This window comes from Balaenoptera borealis (assembly GCF_965194805.1).
Source record: "Balaenoptera borealis genome assembly, chromosome: 8".
NCBI lineage: Eukaryota > Metazoa > Chordata > Mammalia > Artiodactyla > Balaenopteridae > Balaenoptera > Balaenoptera borealis.
Window position 1 is genome coordinate 9,552,645 of NC_138865.1, and position 14,913 is coordinate 9,567,557.

Genomic DNA, 14,913 nt, shown 5'->3' on the forward strand with positions numbered 1-14,913 from the left:
GGTAACCTGTGGATTTATGAAGACCTCCAGAAGAGGTGAATTTTGACTTGTCTTGAAGGCTGATTTCAGCAAACATGGCCGGGAGGGCAATCCAGGCAGAGGAAATAATTTGAGCCAGAGATCAAACACTAAGATTGGCAGGAAATGAGTATGAAAGAGGTCGCAAGGTCTCCAGTGCCATCTCTTCAACTGTTTGTCTTCAGGTGAGATATGAGCTCATCGACAGCTTACGTCTCAGTACTAACTGCAAGGGTAAGTAAGAACTGTGTAGAAACAGAGGGGTATTTACAAACTCCAGAGAGGGAAGCGCGCCGGACCTCTGCCGCCCTGCCCGCGACCACCTACGGGGACTACAAGTCCCGTCATGCAGCGGGGGCGCCGCCGGGAGTCCCGAGCCGGCCCCGCCCCTCCACAGGCCCCGCCCCTGCCCCGCCCCTCTCGCCCGTAGCCCCCTCCCGCCCGGTCAGCCCCGAAGAGTTGCCCGGTGGCCGCGGCAGACGGAAGCTGAGCGAGAGCCTCGGCGGCGGCAGGATGGGAGACTCCAAAGTGAAAGTTGCCGTCCGGATCCGGCCCATGAACCGAAGAGGTGAGAGCCGAGCGCGCCCGGGGCCGCCGCGGCGGAGGCGGCAGGTGCCTGGCGCGCCCTTCCCTTGGCCGCGGCCGCCGTGTGGGGTCCGGCCGGTCCCGCCCCTGGAGTCCGTGTCTGGGCGGGGGGGGGGGCGGCCCGCGCACCCCGAAACCTCGTCTCCCGTGCCCGCCCCGCCTGCTCGGGACGCCCCTCCCCTGGCCCGCACCGCGTCCCGGGGCGCCGCGGGCCCCATGTCTCGGCCCGCTGCCCCTTCCGCCGGCGCGCCCGCCCCGCCGCCCTTTTGCCCTCCTGTCTCCTTGCCCTTCTAGGAGGGCGCCCGCGCCCCTGGCTCGCTTCCTCCTTCCCCACCCGGCCCCTGGTCCCGCGCCTCGCCGCGCCCCCGCTCTCGGCCCGCCAGCTGTCAGCGCGGCCCCCGCCCTGGGGTCCTCACCCTCCGGTCTGGCCCGGGACAGCCGGGGACCCCCAGGCCCCACGTCGGTGGCCCAGGCGCCCCGACCCCGCACTCCTGTGGCCCGTGGCAGGAAGAAGGGCAGGGAGTTGGGGTTACTCGTGAGAAAGCAGTCTAGTGCAAAAGTCCTTCCTCTTGGCTTTTCACTTTATATTCCTTTAACCTGGACTGTCATGAAGACTTGTAAATCCTTTGATTGAACTTGGGTAGAGGAGTTGCTCTCCCCCGACCCCCCGCTTTTTCTTGACTGTTGAGAAAGTTTTGTTTTTGCTTGAAGTCATATTCGTCATCTCTCAACAATAAATAGATTAGGTGCCAAGATTCTTGTGAAATTGTATCTTTCAGACATTCTCTCAATTCTGCAGGGAGGGTAGAGAAAGCAGATAAACAGTACATTTTAAATTCTCTTTAGACAGTCAAATGTAATGGAGAAAACCTGACTCAAGTCAGAGGAGGTGGGCCGGGCCTTGGCTTTAATGCTTAACTAGCAGCGTGACGGGGCAAGTTACTTTAAGTGAGATATATTGGAAACACCTCCAATATATACCAGGTGATACTAGTGGGATCATTATAGTCCCAGGAAATGACTTTTCAGCTGAGAAGGCTTTTAACGCGAATCATTCGTGTAAGTACCACAATCATTTTCTCAGTCATTTTCGCAACTTCTTTGTTTGTAGTTGTGTTGTTTATTTATTTATTTTATTACATTTATTTTTGGCTGCGTTGGGTCTTCGTTGCCGCGAGCGGGCTTTCTCTAGTTGCGGCGAGCGGGGGCTACTCTTCGTTGCCGTGCGCGGGCTTCTCATTGCGGTGGCTTCTCTTGTTGTGGAGCACAGGCTCTAGGCACGTGGGCTTCCATAGTTGTGGCTCGCGGGCTCTAGAGCGCAGGCTCAGTAGTTGTGGCGCACGGGCTTAGTTGCTCCGCAGCATGTGGGATCTTCCTGGACCAGGGCTCGAACCCGTGTCCCCTGCCTTGGCAGGCGGATTCTTAACCACTGCGGCACCAGGGAAACCCTGTAGTTGTGTTGTTTAAGTCTGTGTAGAAATTGAGTTGCTTTCTAGTTGTCTTTGCTGTCTTTGGTATATATTGAGATACACAGATCAACAGGTGACATATGCTTTCTAGGTTTGTCCTCTTGGAAGTTTTTTTTTTTTTTTTTTTTTTTTTTTTAAGTTGGCGATTCCTCCTGTCCCTGCTCGGCTTAAGGCTGTCAAGATGACACAAGAATTTTCCCTAAGAACTTAATTACTTTAAGTTCTCAACGAGTTCACGTTTTGGGTCTTCAACCTTTGCCTCATTAATTCCCTGCTCTGACAAAATGAAAGAACTTAGATGAACTCTGACAGTTTCCGAAAGCTTCTGGTCCTCGAGTGTTCAGGCAGCTTTATTTCAGTTCACTTCAACTTTATTACCATCACAGTGATTTAAGAAAAACAAAACAAAACACCAACCAACAGAAAACACAACTTAGCTGGGATTTGATTCTGAAAGGGTGATTTCGGCACATTTAAAAAATTTCCTATTCACGAAAAACTTGGGAAATGTCAGTGCTAAAAAGAGGCAGCTAACCCACCACCACCAAAGACCTATCTCGGATAATTAAAATTCTTTCCTCTTCCCCCTCCCCCGACCTTGAGTTTCAGTTTTCCAGGGCAAGCACTGTCCTTTTTACTTATAAATTGTCATTGACTAGATTGTAATAATTGTCAGTATCAGAGGTTCAAGGGGTACGTAGAATAATACTTTTAGCTTTGGAAAAGATGTTAGTTGTCCCTTTGGCTGAACTCATTTTAAAATTAAGGTTTATGCATAGATCCATTACCCTATAAGTAGAAGCGCGTTGTTTGTGGTATACTGCCTTCTGATTCATTTAGTGCCGTCTCTTACCTAGCCTTACATTTCCTGAATGCACATGGACTTTTTTTTTTTAGTGATTACTACAGATAATTAAAAGTGGTTCTATTTTTATTTTGTCATAAAGTAGTCATTTACATAAATCTAGAGGTTCTTGTGGAATACAATGGAGTGGAATTCTAAAGCCAGTGATTTTTACACTGCTGTGTAGAGTTTGCTTAAAAAGGCTAAAACAAAGTCATATCCCTTTCTGGTAATTTTGAAAAAATTATTACTGTGACCAATTATTACTTCCGGGAAAATTAATGGATTAAGTAATAGTATACAATTCTGATGAATAGTAAACTTTTAGTCATAATTGTTTCTCCCTTAGCAGGTTAGTGCAGGAAGCAACCTCAGAAATCACTCTTCACAAATGAGAATGAGATGAGAATGGGTTCCTGGGATGATGTAGTTTTACTCTAAAGACTGATAGTTGGAATCACATTAGCTACTTGTTGAGGAAAATCTGAAATTTGCAAGAAGCTTCTAGTGTACTATTAAGTTCTTCATGTGATTCAGTATCTGACTGTGCTTAGGTGTTAAGGTAGATAATTGGTTTATTATTTAACATTTATCATGGAATTAAGAGTGTTTCAGTCTCTTTTGCTAAATTACATGTGGGATTGGGAAACTTAGTTATTTGAACATTCAGCATTAGGCCCTACTTCAGTAATAGCAATTGTAATTGCTATTGTAATGACTAATGAATATGCTTTTGTCGGGAATATTTTTCTTGTTATACATTTTAACATTATACTAAGAAAACAAAAAATAAAAAGGAAAATGTCTCTGACATTCTTCCACCTTAACTATTCACACTCATTTTCTTATTTTCATTCCAGTTCCGTACTTACATGCATATGTAATTTTACATAGTTTTAATACTACAACTTTTATTTTTGCTTTTCTTCATTTGAAGTATGAACTTAAACAGCTAAAGTAAAAGAGGTTAAGCTTGTTTTGTCATGAGATCTGGGAGTTCTATTTGCAGTTCTGTTTGTCATCTCTCAGACCTGTACAGGTCACCAGGTGACTTGGTGGTGTTCTGTATACTGTAAGGAACACCCATTCATACATTATTAACCAGTGAAATGATTAAATGAGCCGAAAGTTTTACAAGCATGATTGATGGCACTAGTTAGATCAGCGACACTCTCCTGTTCAGGAATTCGATATTTTATAACTTCAGATGGCTTAAAAAATATTTAATATTTATTGAACGCCTGCCAGGTGTCTACCTTATCTTAGTGTGGGATCTTATTGCCTTCCCTCAAGGGGCTTCCCGTGTTTAAATATGTATGAGATTAACTATCAAAATAAATAAATCTATATAAAAAGTGTTTGGGAAATATCTTTGCTGTCTACCTAGCCTAAGGTGATGAAACCAGAAATTACATTAGAAATTAGAGAGAAAAAACAGTGAAATGGGTTATTTCGGGTGTTAGGAAGCATGGACAATAAATTTATTTTAACAGGTATTTCTCAAGGGTTTGCTTTGCATTTTTCAGTACTTGATGCAGTGAAAATCAAGGAGAAGAATCAACACAGTGAAAGACACAAAGAATAACATAATGTCTAACTAGGAAAAGAAGTCAGTGCTTAAGTGAATCACAGTCTAGTATCTCAGTGGATAAGATATAGACGTTAAAAATGAAAATCAAAACCATTTAACGAGGAAGACTTTTTTATGTTAGAAAAAGCAGAATGTAAAACAGTATGTGTAACTATATGGTTGAATCTACTATTATGATTATTACTATGTTAAAAACGTAAACAGGAATGGGCAAGGGCTAGAAAGAAACATGAAAAAATGAGACTGATCTTGTTGGGGGAATTTTATTTCCTAAAAACTTTCTCTTAGTGTTGTCTAGTATTATAGTATTCAGTTTTTAAAAGTGCACTTTATGGTTTATGCTCATAAGGAAATGACCGTCACATGAAAAGATAAGATTAAAAGGTAAACACCTTCAGCAGATTGCTAGTTATTAAAAGTACCAGGTGAGTGATAGGGAGATGTAGGAATTTAGAGTGAAGGATCCCTGGAAACCTGGTGATTAGGGGAGGCTTCTTTCTCTGTGGAGGGAGGAAGCTTATGGTGCCTGCTGGGAAGGGTGGGGATTTGGTTCTTTGAGAAGGAAGTATGGCCTGAGAGCAAAGGCTTGGGGACAGGAATGAGCCAGGCAAGTTTAGGCACAGAGATGAGATTAGCCTGTGCTAACACAGGGAGGAGTGTTCCGTGAGGTTGACTGGAGAAGGATGAGATTAGGAAGGTCAGGCGAAGTTGCAGGGGGCCCAGAAGTCTGGCTTCAGGGTGGCTGGTCCATGTGCTCTGTTTCGCTTTTGAGAACTTCGTGTGGGTCTTGGACATAAGCATGATGAGAAAGATTGCCAGATCTCAGGGCAAGATTGAAAGCCTGGGTAGGTAACTGATTCAGGGCATAGCTAGAAAACAAGTGTGTGGTGGAAATGAAGCCATGTGAATGGGAAGAGTAAGGAGACCAGTGAAAACCAAGTGAGCAGTCGTGAATCAAAAGACAGGTGAAACTGAGGAAGTAGGAAGAAGCTTGGAAGACCCTGGCTGTCAGTGAGGAAAACAGGTGATCCTTGGGAATCAAGGTGCAGGGTTGGGTGGGAGAATCTGTTTGAAACAGGAAGGAGTCTTTGACCCTGAGCCCACTGGTGGTTCTTAAGCCTTCTCAGATAACTGGTGTTGGAGTTAGGGATGACTGTGGATGGAAATTTCTGACATATTTTCTGAAACAGAAGATGCTTGTTTTGTTAGCATCTGCTCGAGATGCTAATGGAGGATGAGACACACATCTATCACAACATTCTTTTGTTTCTGCTGTCAACTCCGTGACTGAAAAATGCGATTTATACATATAGGGCCAGAGGCTTTTGGAGAAGAAAGTACAAGTTTATCAAATCAAATCAAAACTTGTTTGAATTGGCATTACTTTCACCACCCCCCCCCCCATAAAACAATGACTAACGTCAACTTTTCCATTTCTTAAGTTCTGAAGATGGAAGAAACCACTGGCAAAAATATTGGTTAAGCAGATGGATTGAGCTGTTTAGTGAGGGAAATGGGTTCGTTATTGATCTCTGTGCTTGCTGATCAGCTTCCCCTTGTGTTCAACAAAGCGTATTCTTAAAAAAGCTTGGCTGAGAGAAGCAGTGTAGTCATTAGGGAAGTGTGTGAAACTAACTGGTATATGGGACACGAAATCCATGACTTAATTGGTCCTGGGCTTTAGCTCTCAGAAGCTGTAGGTATCTTTAAAAGCTGGTAGTAATGAATTTGCCTATTCAATTTAACATGTGTTGATTGAAGAAAAAATTAATAGCTGCTTTTTGAGAGCTTTCTGTTTGTGAACTACAGAGTTCATTCCTTTTTATACATTATTCTTCAAACAAAACTTTGAAAGGTAGTTATAGAATTTCTTTTTAACAGACTCTCAGGTTAAGTAACTTTCCCAGAATTACAAAACCAGTATTTTGGAGCCCGAATTTCACCTGTTTTGCCATTAAAACCTGTGCTTTTACTACTATATTGGACATGATGATCTTTAGAGGGACATTGCATTCCTGAGCTTGCGTAATTTTCAAAGATGTGCAGGATATATGAGAAGCGTAAGTCATGACCTTTGACCAAAAGAGCTCACTGTCTTGTTGGTAGTAAGAGATACACAGGTGAATCAGTTATGAGTATAGTACACAAAGCAACGATGGCAGTGCCTTATGAATTAAAGAAATGGGAGTGGGGCTTGAGAATGATGAGGAACGGGTTGAAGGCAATTGACAGGAAGGCATGGCAGGTGGGGTTCACAAGATGAGTTGTTGGACTTAGCAAAACATGGATGTAGGAATTAAGCAAGAACAGTGAGGAAGTTGGCTGTAAAAATTCAGACAGCAGGAAGGAGACAGTATCTGTGTAATTAACAGTTAAAGAGAGGTTGCTGTGCATCGACGTGGTCGCAAGCACTGAACTAGATTATTTTAGGTTAATCCTCACAAAAATGCTAGGAAAAATTTATATTATAACTCATTTTATAGATGAGAAAATGGGAACTTGGACAAGCTTAGCCACTTGCCCCAAATCACATAACTATCAAGTGGAGAAACTGGGGATTGGAACCTGGGCAGTTCAACTTCAGAGCCCCAGCCCTGAAATTCTGTTTCTTTCTTGGAAAAGCTGGAAGAATATAGGTAGTGGGGGATGAGAAGAGTGATGGAAGGTGGCCTCACTGAAGTCGAGAGGTTTGTGGGGAGCAGAGGGGTGTGAAGAGGGGTGAGGTACAGGCAGATTCAGAAGGGTCTCAGACAGAGTTGGAGGAGTGCAGTCGCTATAGTTTTTTTTTTTTTTTTAGGTAAAATTGGTATGGAGCAGTATATTAGTTTCAGGTGTACAAGGTAACTCTAAAAAGTGATCACCACGATAACGACAAGTCCAGTTACCAAACAATTAACCCCCTTCACCCATTCGCCACCCCTAACCTCCTCCGCTCTGTAACTACCAGTCTGTCCTCTGTGTCTGTAAGTTTTGTGTGTTCTTTTTTATTTTTATATTCCACATATAAGTGAAATCATATGGTGGTGTTTGTCTGATTTACTTCGCCCAGCACAACACCCTCAAGGTCCATCCGTGTTGTCGCAAATGTATAGGTTTTTGAATAGAGCAGTGGCACTTAACAGTGATGCTTTAGGAAGATAAATTAAGCTGTGTCTTTATCTTGCTCACAAGCTAATACATTAGCTTGTTTCTGTTTCATGAGTGCTGGAGGAGGACACAGGACTTTTGGGTCAGAGGATTTATGGCGCAGCAGGTGGCAGGAGCGGTTCCCTTTGCCTGCAGGTCCCACAGGGGTGACATGGAGGGGTCCAGATGGATGCTGTGCGAGCAGCGGGTTGGGCTGCATCTGAGGAGCGCTGAGCTGGGGGACTCGGTTGCTTTTACGTGGTAAGCAAGCCTGCTGTTTGTCCTGAGGGTTGCTGGCTGCAAACGCATTCCTGAGAGGTGGGTGGGCTAAAGAGCATTTCTGGCCTTGCAGTCTAGACACACCCAGCAAGAACTTGTCAAGGTGGTATGAAAGCAACTGAGATTTGGGAAATATAGGAAGACTGCAAAGCTTCTGGTTTAGATAACTGAGTGAACGAGTGCTGGTGTCATTAACTGAGATCAGAAACGTGGGAGAAGCAGGTTTCAGGGTGGAGGTGTGGGAAATCATGGGCTCTCTTCTTGGACATTCAACAACATTTAGTCAGTGCTTATCACGTGCCATGCACTGCACCTACAGCTAAGATGTCGTGCATGCCTGAAAGAAACGCCACAGACTGGTTGAGGTTTAGGTTCTGAAGAGCAGCCAAGAGGATGGATGCAGAAAGCTGTTGTACAGGAGTCTGAAACTAAGGGACTAGAGATACGTGTAGATTTGCGAGTTGTTATTATATTTAGAAGATAAGACATCAAATTAAGGCATGCGTGAAGGACGAGGTCACAGAGGCCAAGAAGAGAGGCATAAGGAAAAGCTGGTGAAGGTAATGTGGAGGCCCAGGGCAAAAAATGGCAGAAGAATAATTTTGACTGAATGAATGAATTGGTGTTGGCATGTTGGTAGTGGGCTGAGAAATCAGTGTGTGTGTCTATATGGAAGCAGTGTGTGTATACGTGAGCATTCGTCTAAGAAGCTCCATGTAGAAGTGTTATTCGGTCATAAAAAGAATGAAATAATGCCGCTTGCAGCAACATGGATGGACCTAGAGATTATCATACTAAGTGAAGTAAGCCAGACAGAGAAAGACAACTATCATATGATATTGCTTATACGCGGAGTCTAAAAAAAAAGATGCAAATGAACTTATTTACAAAACAGAAATAAACCCACAGACATAGAGAACAAGCATATGGTTACCAAAGGGGAAGGGGGGAGGGATAAATTAGGAGTTTGAGATTAACATACACACACTACTATAAATAAAATGGATAACTAACAAGGACCTACTGTATAGCACAGGGAACGATACTCAATATTTTGTAATAACCTATAAGGGAAAAGAATCTGAAAAAATATATATGTGTGTGTGTATGTATATAGCTGAATCACTGCTGTACACCTGAAACTAACACAGCATTGTAAATCAGTTCTACTTCAATTAAAACAAAAAAGCTTCATATAGAAAGGAAAGGTAAAGAGCGGTCTCTAGAGGTGCAGTTAGGAACAGGCATTTTTTCCCCCCAAAGTCTGGGAGATGTTTGAGCCTTGTTATAAATAGAAATAGCCAATAGAGAGGGAAATTTTTTTTAAATTAATTAATTTATTTATTTTTGGCTGTGTTGGGTCTTTGTTGCTGCCCGCGGGCTTTCTCTAGTTGCCGGAGCGGGGGCTACTCTTCGTTGCGGTGCGCGGGCTTCTCATTGTGTTGGCTTCTCTTGTTGCAGAGCACGGGCTCTAGGTGTGTGGGCTTCAGTAGTTGTGGCGCGTGGGCTTAGTTCCCCCACCGCATGTAGGACCTTCCCGGACCAGGGATCGAACCCGTGTCCCCTGCATTGGCAGGAGGATTCTTAAACACTGCCCCACCAGGGAAGTCCCTAGAGATGGAAATTTTTGAAGTATAGAGGGAAGAGGATAATTATATAATGGGAAAGCCCTGGAGTGCTTAATTTTCTAGCTGAGGTAGAATGTGAGGTTATTAACTGAGAGTAAGAAGAATTGGGTTGGCTGGGATCTTCAAAGTAGTGAGTGTCTAGAAGTGCGGTTGAAGGACTTGGACCATAATTTGTATCCATTGAGGGCAGTGGGACCATTCCTTCTCAGCTGTTTTTGAGATGTAATTCACGTATCAGAAGTGTATAATTCAGTGGCTTTTAGTGTGTTTGCAGAGCTGTGCAACCATCAGCACTATCCGACTCCAGAACATTTTTATCATCCCAAAGAGAGAGAGACTCTCGTTAGCAGTCGCTCTCCATCCACACCCACACCCTCCCCTTTCCCTACAGCCCCTGGCAGCCACTAATCTACTTGTCTCTGTGGATCTGCCTTTTCTGGACATTTACTATAAATGGGATCATGTAGCGTATGGACTTTTGTATCTGCTTTCCCTTGGCATAGTGTGTTCAGGATTTATCCATGTTGTAGCGTGAATCAATACTTCATTCCTTTTTAAAGCTGAATAATATTCTGTGATATGGATATGCTGCATTTTGATGCCCATTCATCAGTTGATGGGCATTTGGCTTGTTTCCATTTTTAAGCTATCAATGAATAATGAACATTTATATATAAGTTATTGTATATTTTTATTTCTCTTGAGTATGTGTATACATGGAAGTGGAATCGCTGGGTCATATAGTAACTCTAACTTGAGAAACTGCTAAATTGTTTTCCAAAGTTATTGCACCATTTTACATTTCCACCAACAATGTATGAAGTTTCCAGATTATTGCCATCCTAGTGGGTGTGAAGTGGTATCTCATTATGATTTTTGATTTGTCCCCAATGTCTAGTGATGTTAATTAAGCATCTTTTCATGTAATTAAGCCATTTGCATATCTTTTCGGAGATATCTATTCAAACCCTATTCTTATTTTTAAAATTGAGTTGTCTTTATTATTATTGAGTTCTAAGAGTTCTTTGTATATTCTGAGTAACAGTCCCTTAACAGATACCTGATTTGCAGATACTGTCTTGAATTTGTGGGTTGCCTTTTCATTCTTTCAGTGGTGTCCTTTGAAGCACAAAAGTTTTTCATTTTGATGTGGTCCAATGTATGTTTTTTTCTTTTGTTGCTTGTGCCTTTGATTTGATATCTAAGAAACCATTGCCTAACCCAAGGTCATGTGGATTTAATGCCTATGTTTTCTTCTAAGAGTTTTATAGTTTTAGCTCTTACATTTATTTAGGACTTTGATCTGTTTGGAGTTAATTTTTGAATGTGGTGTGAGGTAGAGGTCCAATTTTGTCTTTTTGCATGTGAATACCCAGTTGTCCCATCATCATTTGTTGAAATGACTATACTTTCCCCATTGGATTGTCTTGGCACCCTTGTTGAAAATTAGTTGACCATAAATGTTGACAGCATATTTCTGGATGCTCAAGTCTATTCCAGTGATTTATACGTCTGTCCTTAGGTTAGTATCACACTGTCTTGATTACTGTAGCTTTGTAGTAAGTTTGAAATTGTTGAGTGTAGTCTTTCTACTTTGTTCTTCTTTTTCAGGATTGGTTTGGCTATTCTGGTTTTGCCTTATAAGTTTTTAAATACCTGCTTTCTAACCCTGTGAAGTTGACTGGTTTCTTGAAAATACACATTTTATGTTTTGGGCCACATAAGATTATTTCAATTATTTTGGTATTATAATCTTTCTTCCCCCCATCAGGCGTCGTATCTTGGATCTTCCTTCATTCCTCAGTTTTTTCTTTAGCTGTATTAGAACTCAGTTCTATTTTATCTTTTGTTTATTGAATAGATTTTCATGTTCACTGGTAAAAACATAAAAGTAGGTGATTAGGATATTTTATATATCTCTTACTAGAAAGCAAACTACTAATTTGCTTTTTACCTCTGTGGCATCACATAATTTTCTTTTTTCTTGGGTCAGTGGGTCCCAAGCAACTTGTAAGTATAGTAAAGAACTGTAAGTCTTATTCCCTATTCTGCAAGTAAGAATACTACATTCCAGTTGGGAAAACAAGTGCTTCATACATGAAATATGAGTTATGAATATCATCAGCATGCATAGACATGTAAAAATATTAGGCACATGACACAATTTAGTTGAAAATAGAACCAACCATATACAGCATGCAAAATTTGCAATTTAATTAAAATGTGAATCTTACAAATAATTTACTATCTTCCTTTTAAAAATGGACCCTCATGAATTTAACAGTAAGTTATAGCTTTTTAGGAATGTGACATAGGTAAAGGGAGGTTCATTTATATTTCTGAGTAGTAGATTTCGTTTGAAAATTACTGTTAATTTTCTGGAGAATTAGAAAAGCAGGTTAATGAATGGGCAACTCAGAATTATTTTGTCCACACTGAGAATGATGCATTTCCCCAGGTGGAATATGAGTTATATAAAGGGAGTCTCCCACGCCCCGCCTATCTTTGACTATGATGTCATTGAAGAAAGAGCCATAGCTGATTTATGCATTGAAGAAAGACTTGTTTCAAATTATTGTTCACTTTTACAGGGTGACTAATTTGCTGGCTGAGTAAGCTGAATTGTCAGCTGTTGATATTTTATTCTCTTGAGGAACTTGACCTAGAAAAAGATACTGTTTGGGAACTAATATGGGATCTTTAATGTTAGTGGACTAAATTAACTTTCTTTCCTTCCTCCTTTCTTTCATTCTTCCTCTCTTTCTTTCTCTCTCTCTTTCTCTATTTTTTTAAAATTTATTTATTTATTTATTTATTTTTGGCTGCATTGGGTCTTTGTTGGGTCTTCGTTGCTGTGCGCGGGCTTTCTCTAGTTGTAGCTAGCGGGAGCTACTCTTTGTTGTGGTACGCGGGCTTCTCATTGTGGTGGCTTCTTTTGTTGTGGAGCACGGGCTCTAGGCACGTGGGCTTCAGTAGTTGTGGCTCGCAGGCTCCAGAGCGCAGGCTCAGTAGTTGTGGTGCACAGGCTTAGTTGCTCCACGACATGTGGCATATTCCTGGACTAGGGGTAGAACCTGTGTCCCCTGTATTGGCAGGTGGATTTCCAACCACTGCACCACCAGGGAAGTCCCTCTCTCTCTTTTTTAAGGGACTCATGAATACATCAAAGAATTCATGGTTCTGAGTACTATAAAGCTTGACTGGTCATGACCTAAACTTATAGCACTACTTAACTCTAAGATCACTCTGGTTTTTTATTGGTTTTCAGACATAGTACTAATTAAATCCCAATCTCATAATTTTAGGCTTCACTGAGAATAAACTGTTGTCCATGTGTTACTTATTATAATAATGAGTATTTAGTGCTATTTTTTATTGTGGTAAGATAGATATAACATAAAATTTACCATCTTAAACCATTTTTAAGGGTACAGTTCAGTGGCATTAGGTACGTTCACATTGTTGTACAACCATCACCACCATCCATCTCTAGAACTTTTTTATGTTGCAGAACTGAAACTCCATGCCCATGAGATACTAACTCCTTTAACCCAGCCCCTGGCAGCTACCATTATACTTTTTATCTCTCTGAGTTTGACTACTCTAGGTGTCTCATATAAGTGGAATCCTACAAAACTTATCCTTTGGGACTGGTTCATTTTACTTAGCATAATGTCTTCAAGGTTCATCCATGTTTTAGCAGAATTTCATTCTTTTTTTAAGGTTGAATAATCTTCCATTGAATATATATACCACATTCTGTTTATCCGTTCATCCATTGATGGAAAGTTGGGTTGCTTCCACCTTGTAGCTATTGTGAATACTGCTATGAACATGGGTGTACTTTAACGCTATTTTTGCAAAGGTAGTGCATAGCAGCTGGGTCTTTATCTTTTTAATCTAAGTATTGTTCCAAACTAAGAGGAAGATGTTTATGTTTTGGATTTTTGGTAGGTGTTAAAATTTTTTTTTTCTTTTTTAAATTTGCCTTAAATTTAAGGCCTAAATTTGGTATTGCTATTTAATCAATTAATATTTAATCACAGCTTTGCTTTCTAAGCAGTATAGAGCAAGAAGTTTTCCATGGAGAAGGTGTCATATTTAGAATTTTGTAGCAGTATAATTTCATTCAAGCATTGGTGGCATTTGGTGATAAAATGCTTTTCATATATCTGACCCTTAGACTCTCCTCAAATCTCACTGTTCTTATTTGCTTGAGTGTGTGTCCTAGATGTTCCACCCATATTCTAAACAGTCTTGTGAAAAGCCTTCTTTTAACAGCGTTGGGGTGGGAATTTTGTTTGGTAGTAAAAACTGAGCTAATAAAGAAGTGAAGATAGTTGTTTATATTTTGAAGGCCACCTCCACTGGGTGTTAAATGTAGGGACATTTGTAAGTGTTGTACTCTTTAGGACAAAATGAGTTTAGGTTGGATATATTAGTTATTAGGTGATTCTTTGAATTATATAGGATTTTCCAGGAATTGGTTCCTTAATCATGCCATTTAATGCTTTCAAACTATTAGTGTGTCTAATGAAGTCATGAGGGGCAGGATGGAGGAGCTGTGAAGAGTATAGGGAAAAAGCCTACAAAATATGGAAAGAAAATGTTTGAATCCTTTTTCAATTCCAGATCATCTGAAATGAAGGCAAAACGCTAGTGGGGGCGGGGGAGATATGTGAGCTACGGCTTTGCAGGCATGCCTTCTAGATGAGTACTTCTGCGTGCAGAACTATACATGCAGCTCCTTTGCTCAGACCTAACGTTCTTGCAAGAACCTAATATCTAACTTTGTGGTGGGTGGTGAGTTGGAGATTCTGAGTCAGTACAGTTTCTGGAGCCTTGATAAAGCATTTGTGTACAGTATAGATTTGACTGCACAGGGTCAGCCAATACAGTATGGTTAGAGGTCATTAAGGGGTAGTATTAACAAAGTACAATGATTGCAAACTTTCTTGAGCTCTGGGCCTAAGGAAAGAAAGAAGTAAAAATGCACGTTTGAAAAGTTTTTGCATTGTGACCGAGGCTTTCTTGCAGCATTTCTGTGGTAGTACAGAGTGGATTTAAACACGAAGTATTAGAAATAGGCTTTCATACTAGTTGACCACAGGGAAACATCTGCCTTTCCAGGTTAGTCTTCCGCACCTGGGTAAAACACATCTCTGATGTTTTCAGTTTCTCTTTGCCTGAAAAATGTATTGGCTAAAAGAAAGACCACTAAATTTTTGGTACTTCTAGATTATATCTTTGAGAACAAATGTAGAATAACTGATGTGAGAAAGGTTGAGTTGTGGTAGGCACGGGGAGGGAAATTTTTGTTTTTGTTTGCATTTGTCTCAATTATATAAGTTAAAGGAAACAAAATAGAAATCA

At 41.2% G+C, this 14,913-nt stretch overlaps 1 protein-coding gene across 5 annotated transcripts in view; it reads left to right on the forward strand.

Moving 5' to 3' along the window:
* The first annotated feature begins 434 nt into the window (after positions 1 to 434).
* KIF13B (kinesin family member 13B) overlaps positions 435 to 14,913 on the forward strand; it is a 192,235-nt gene continuing 177,756 nt past the window's right edge. For 4 of the 5 annotated variants that reach the window (XM_082402760.1, XM_082402761.1, XM_082402762.1 and 1 more), the window contains exon 1: positions 435 to 586. In XM_082402760.1, coding sequence (XP_082258886.1) covers positions 532 to 586 — 55 coding nt within the window. In that variant the 5' untranslated portion in view covers positions 435 to 531. The remainder of the gene's footprint in view (positions 587 to 14,913) is intronic. The other variant, XM_082402763.1, reaches the window with a different exon arrangement.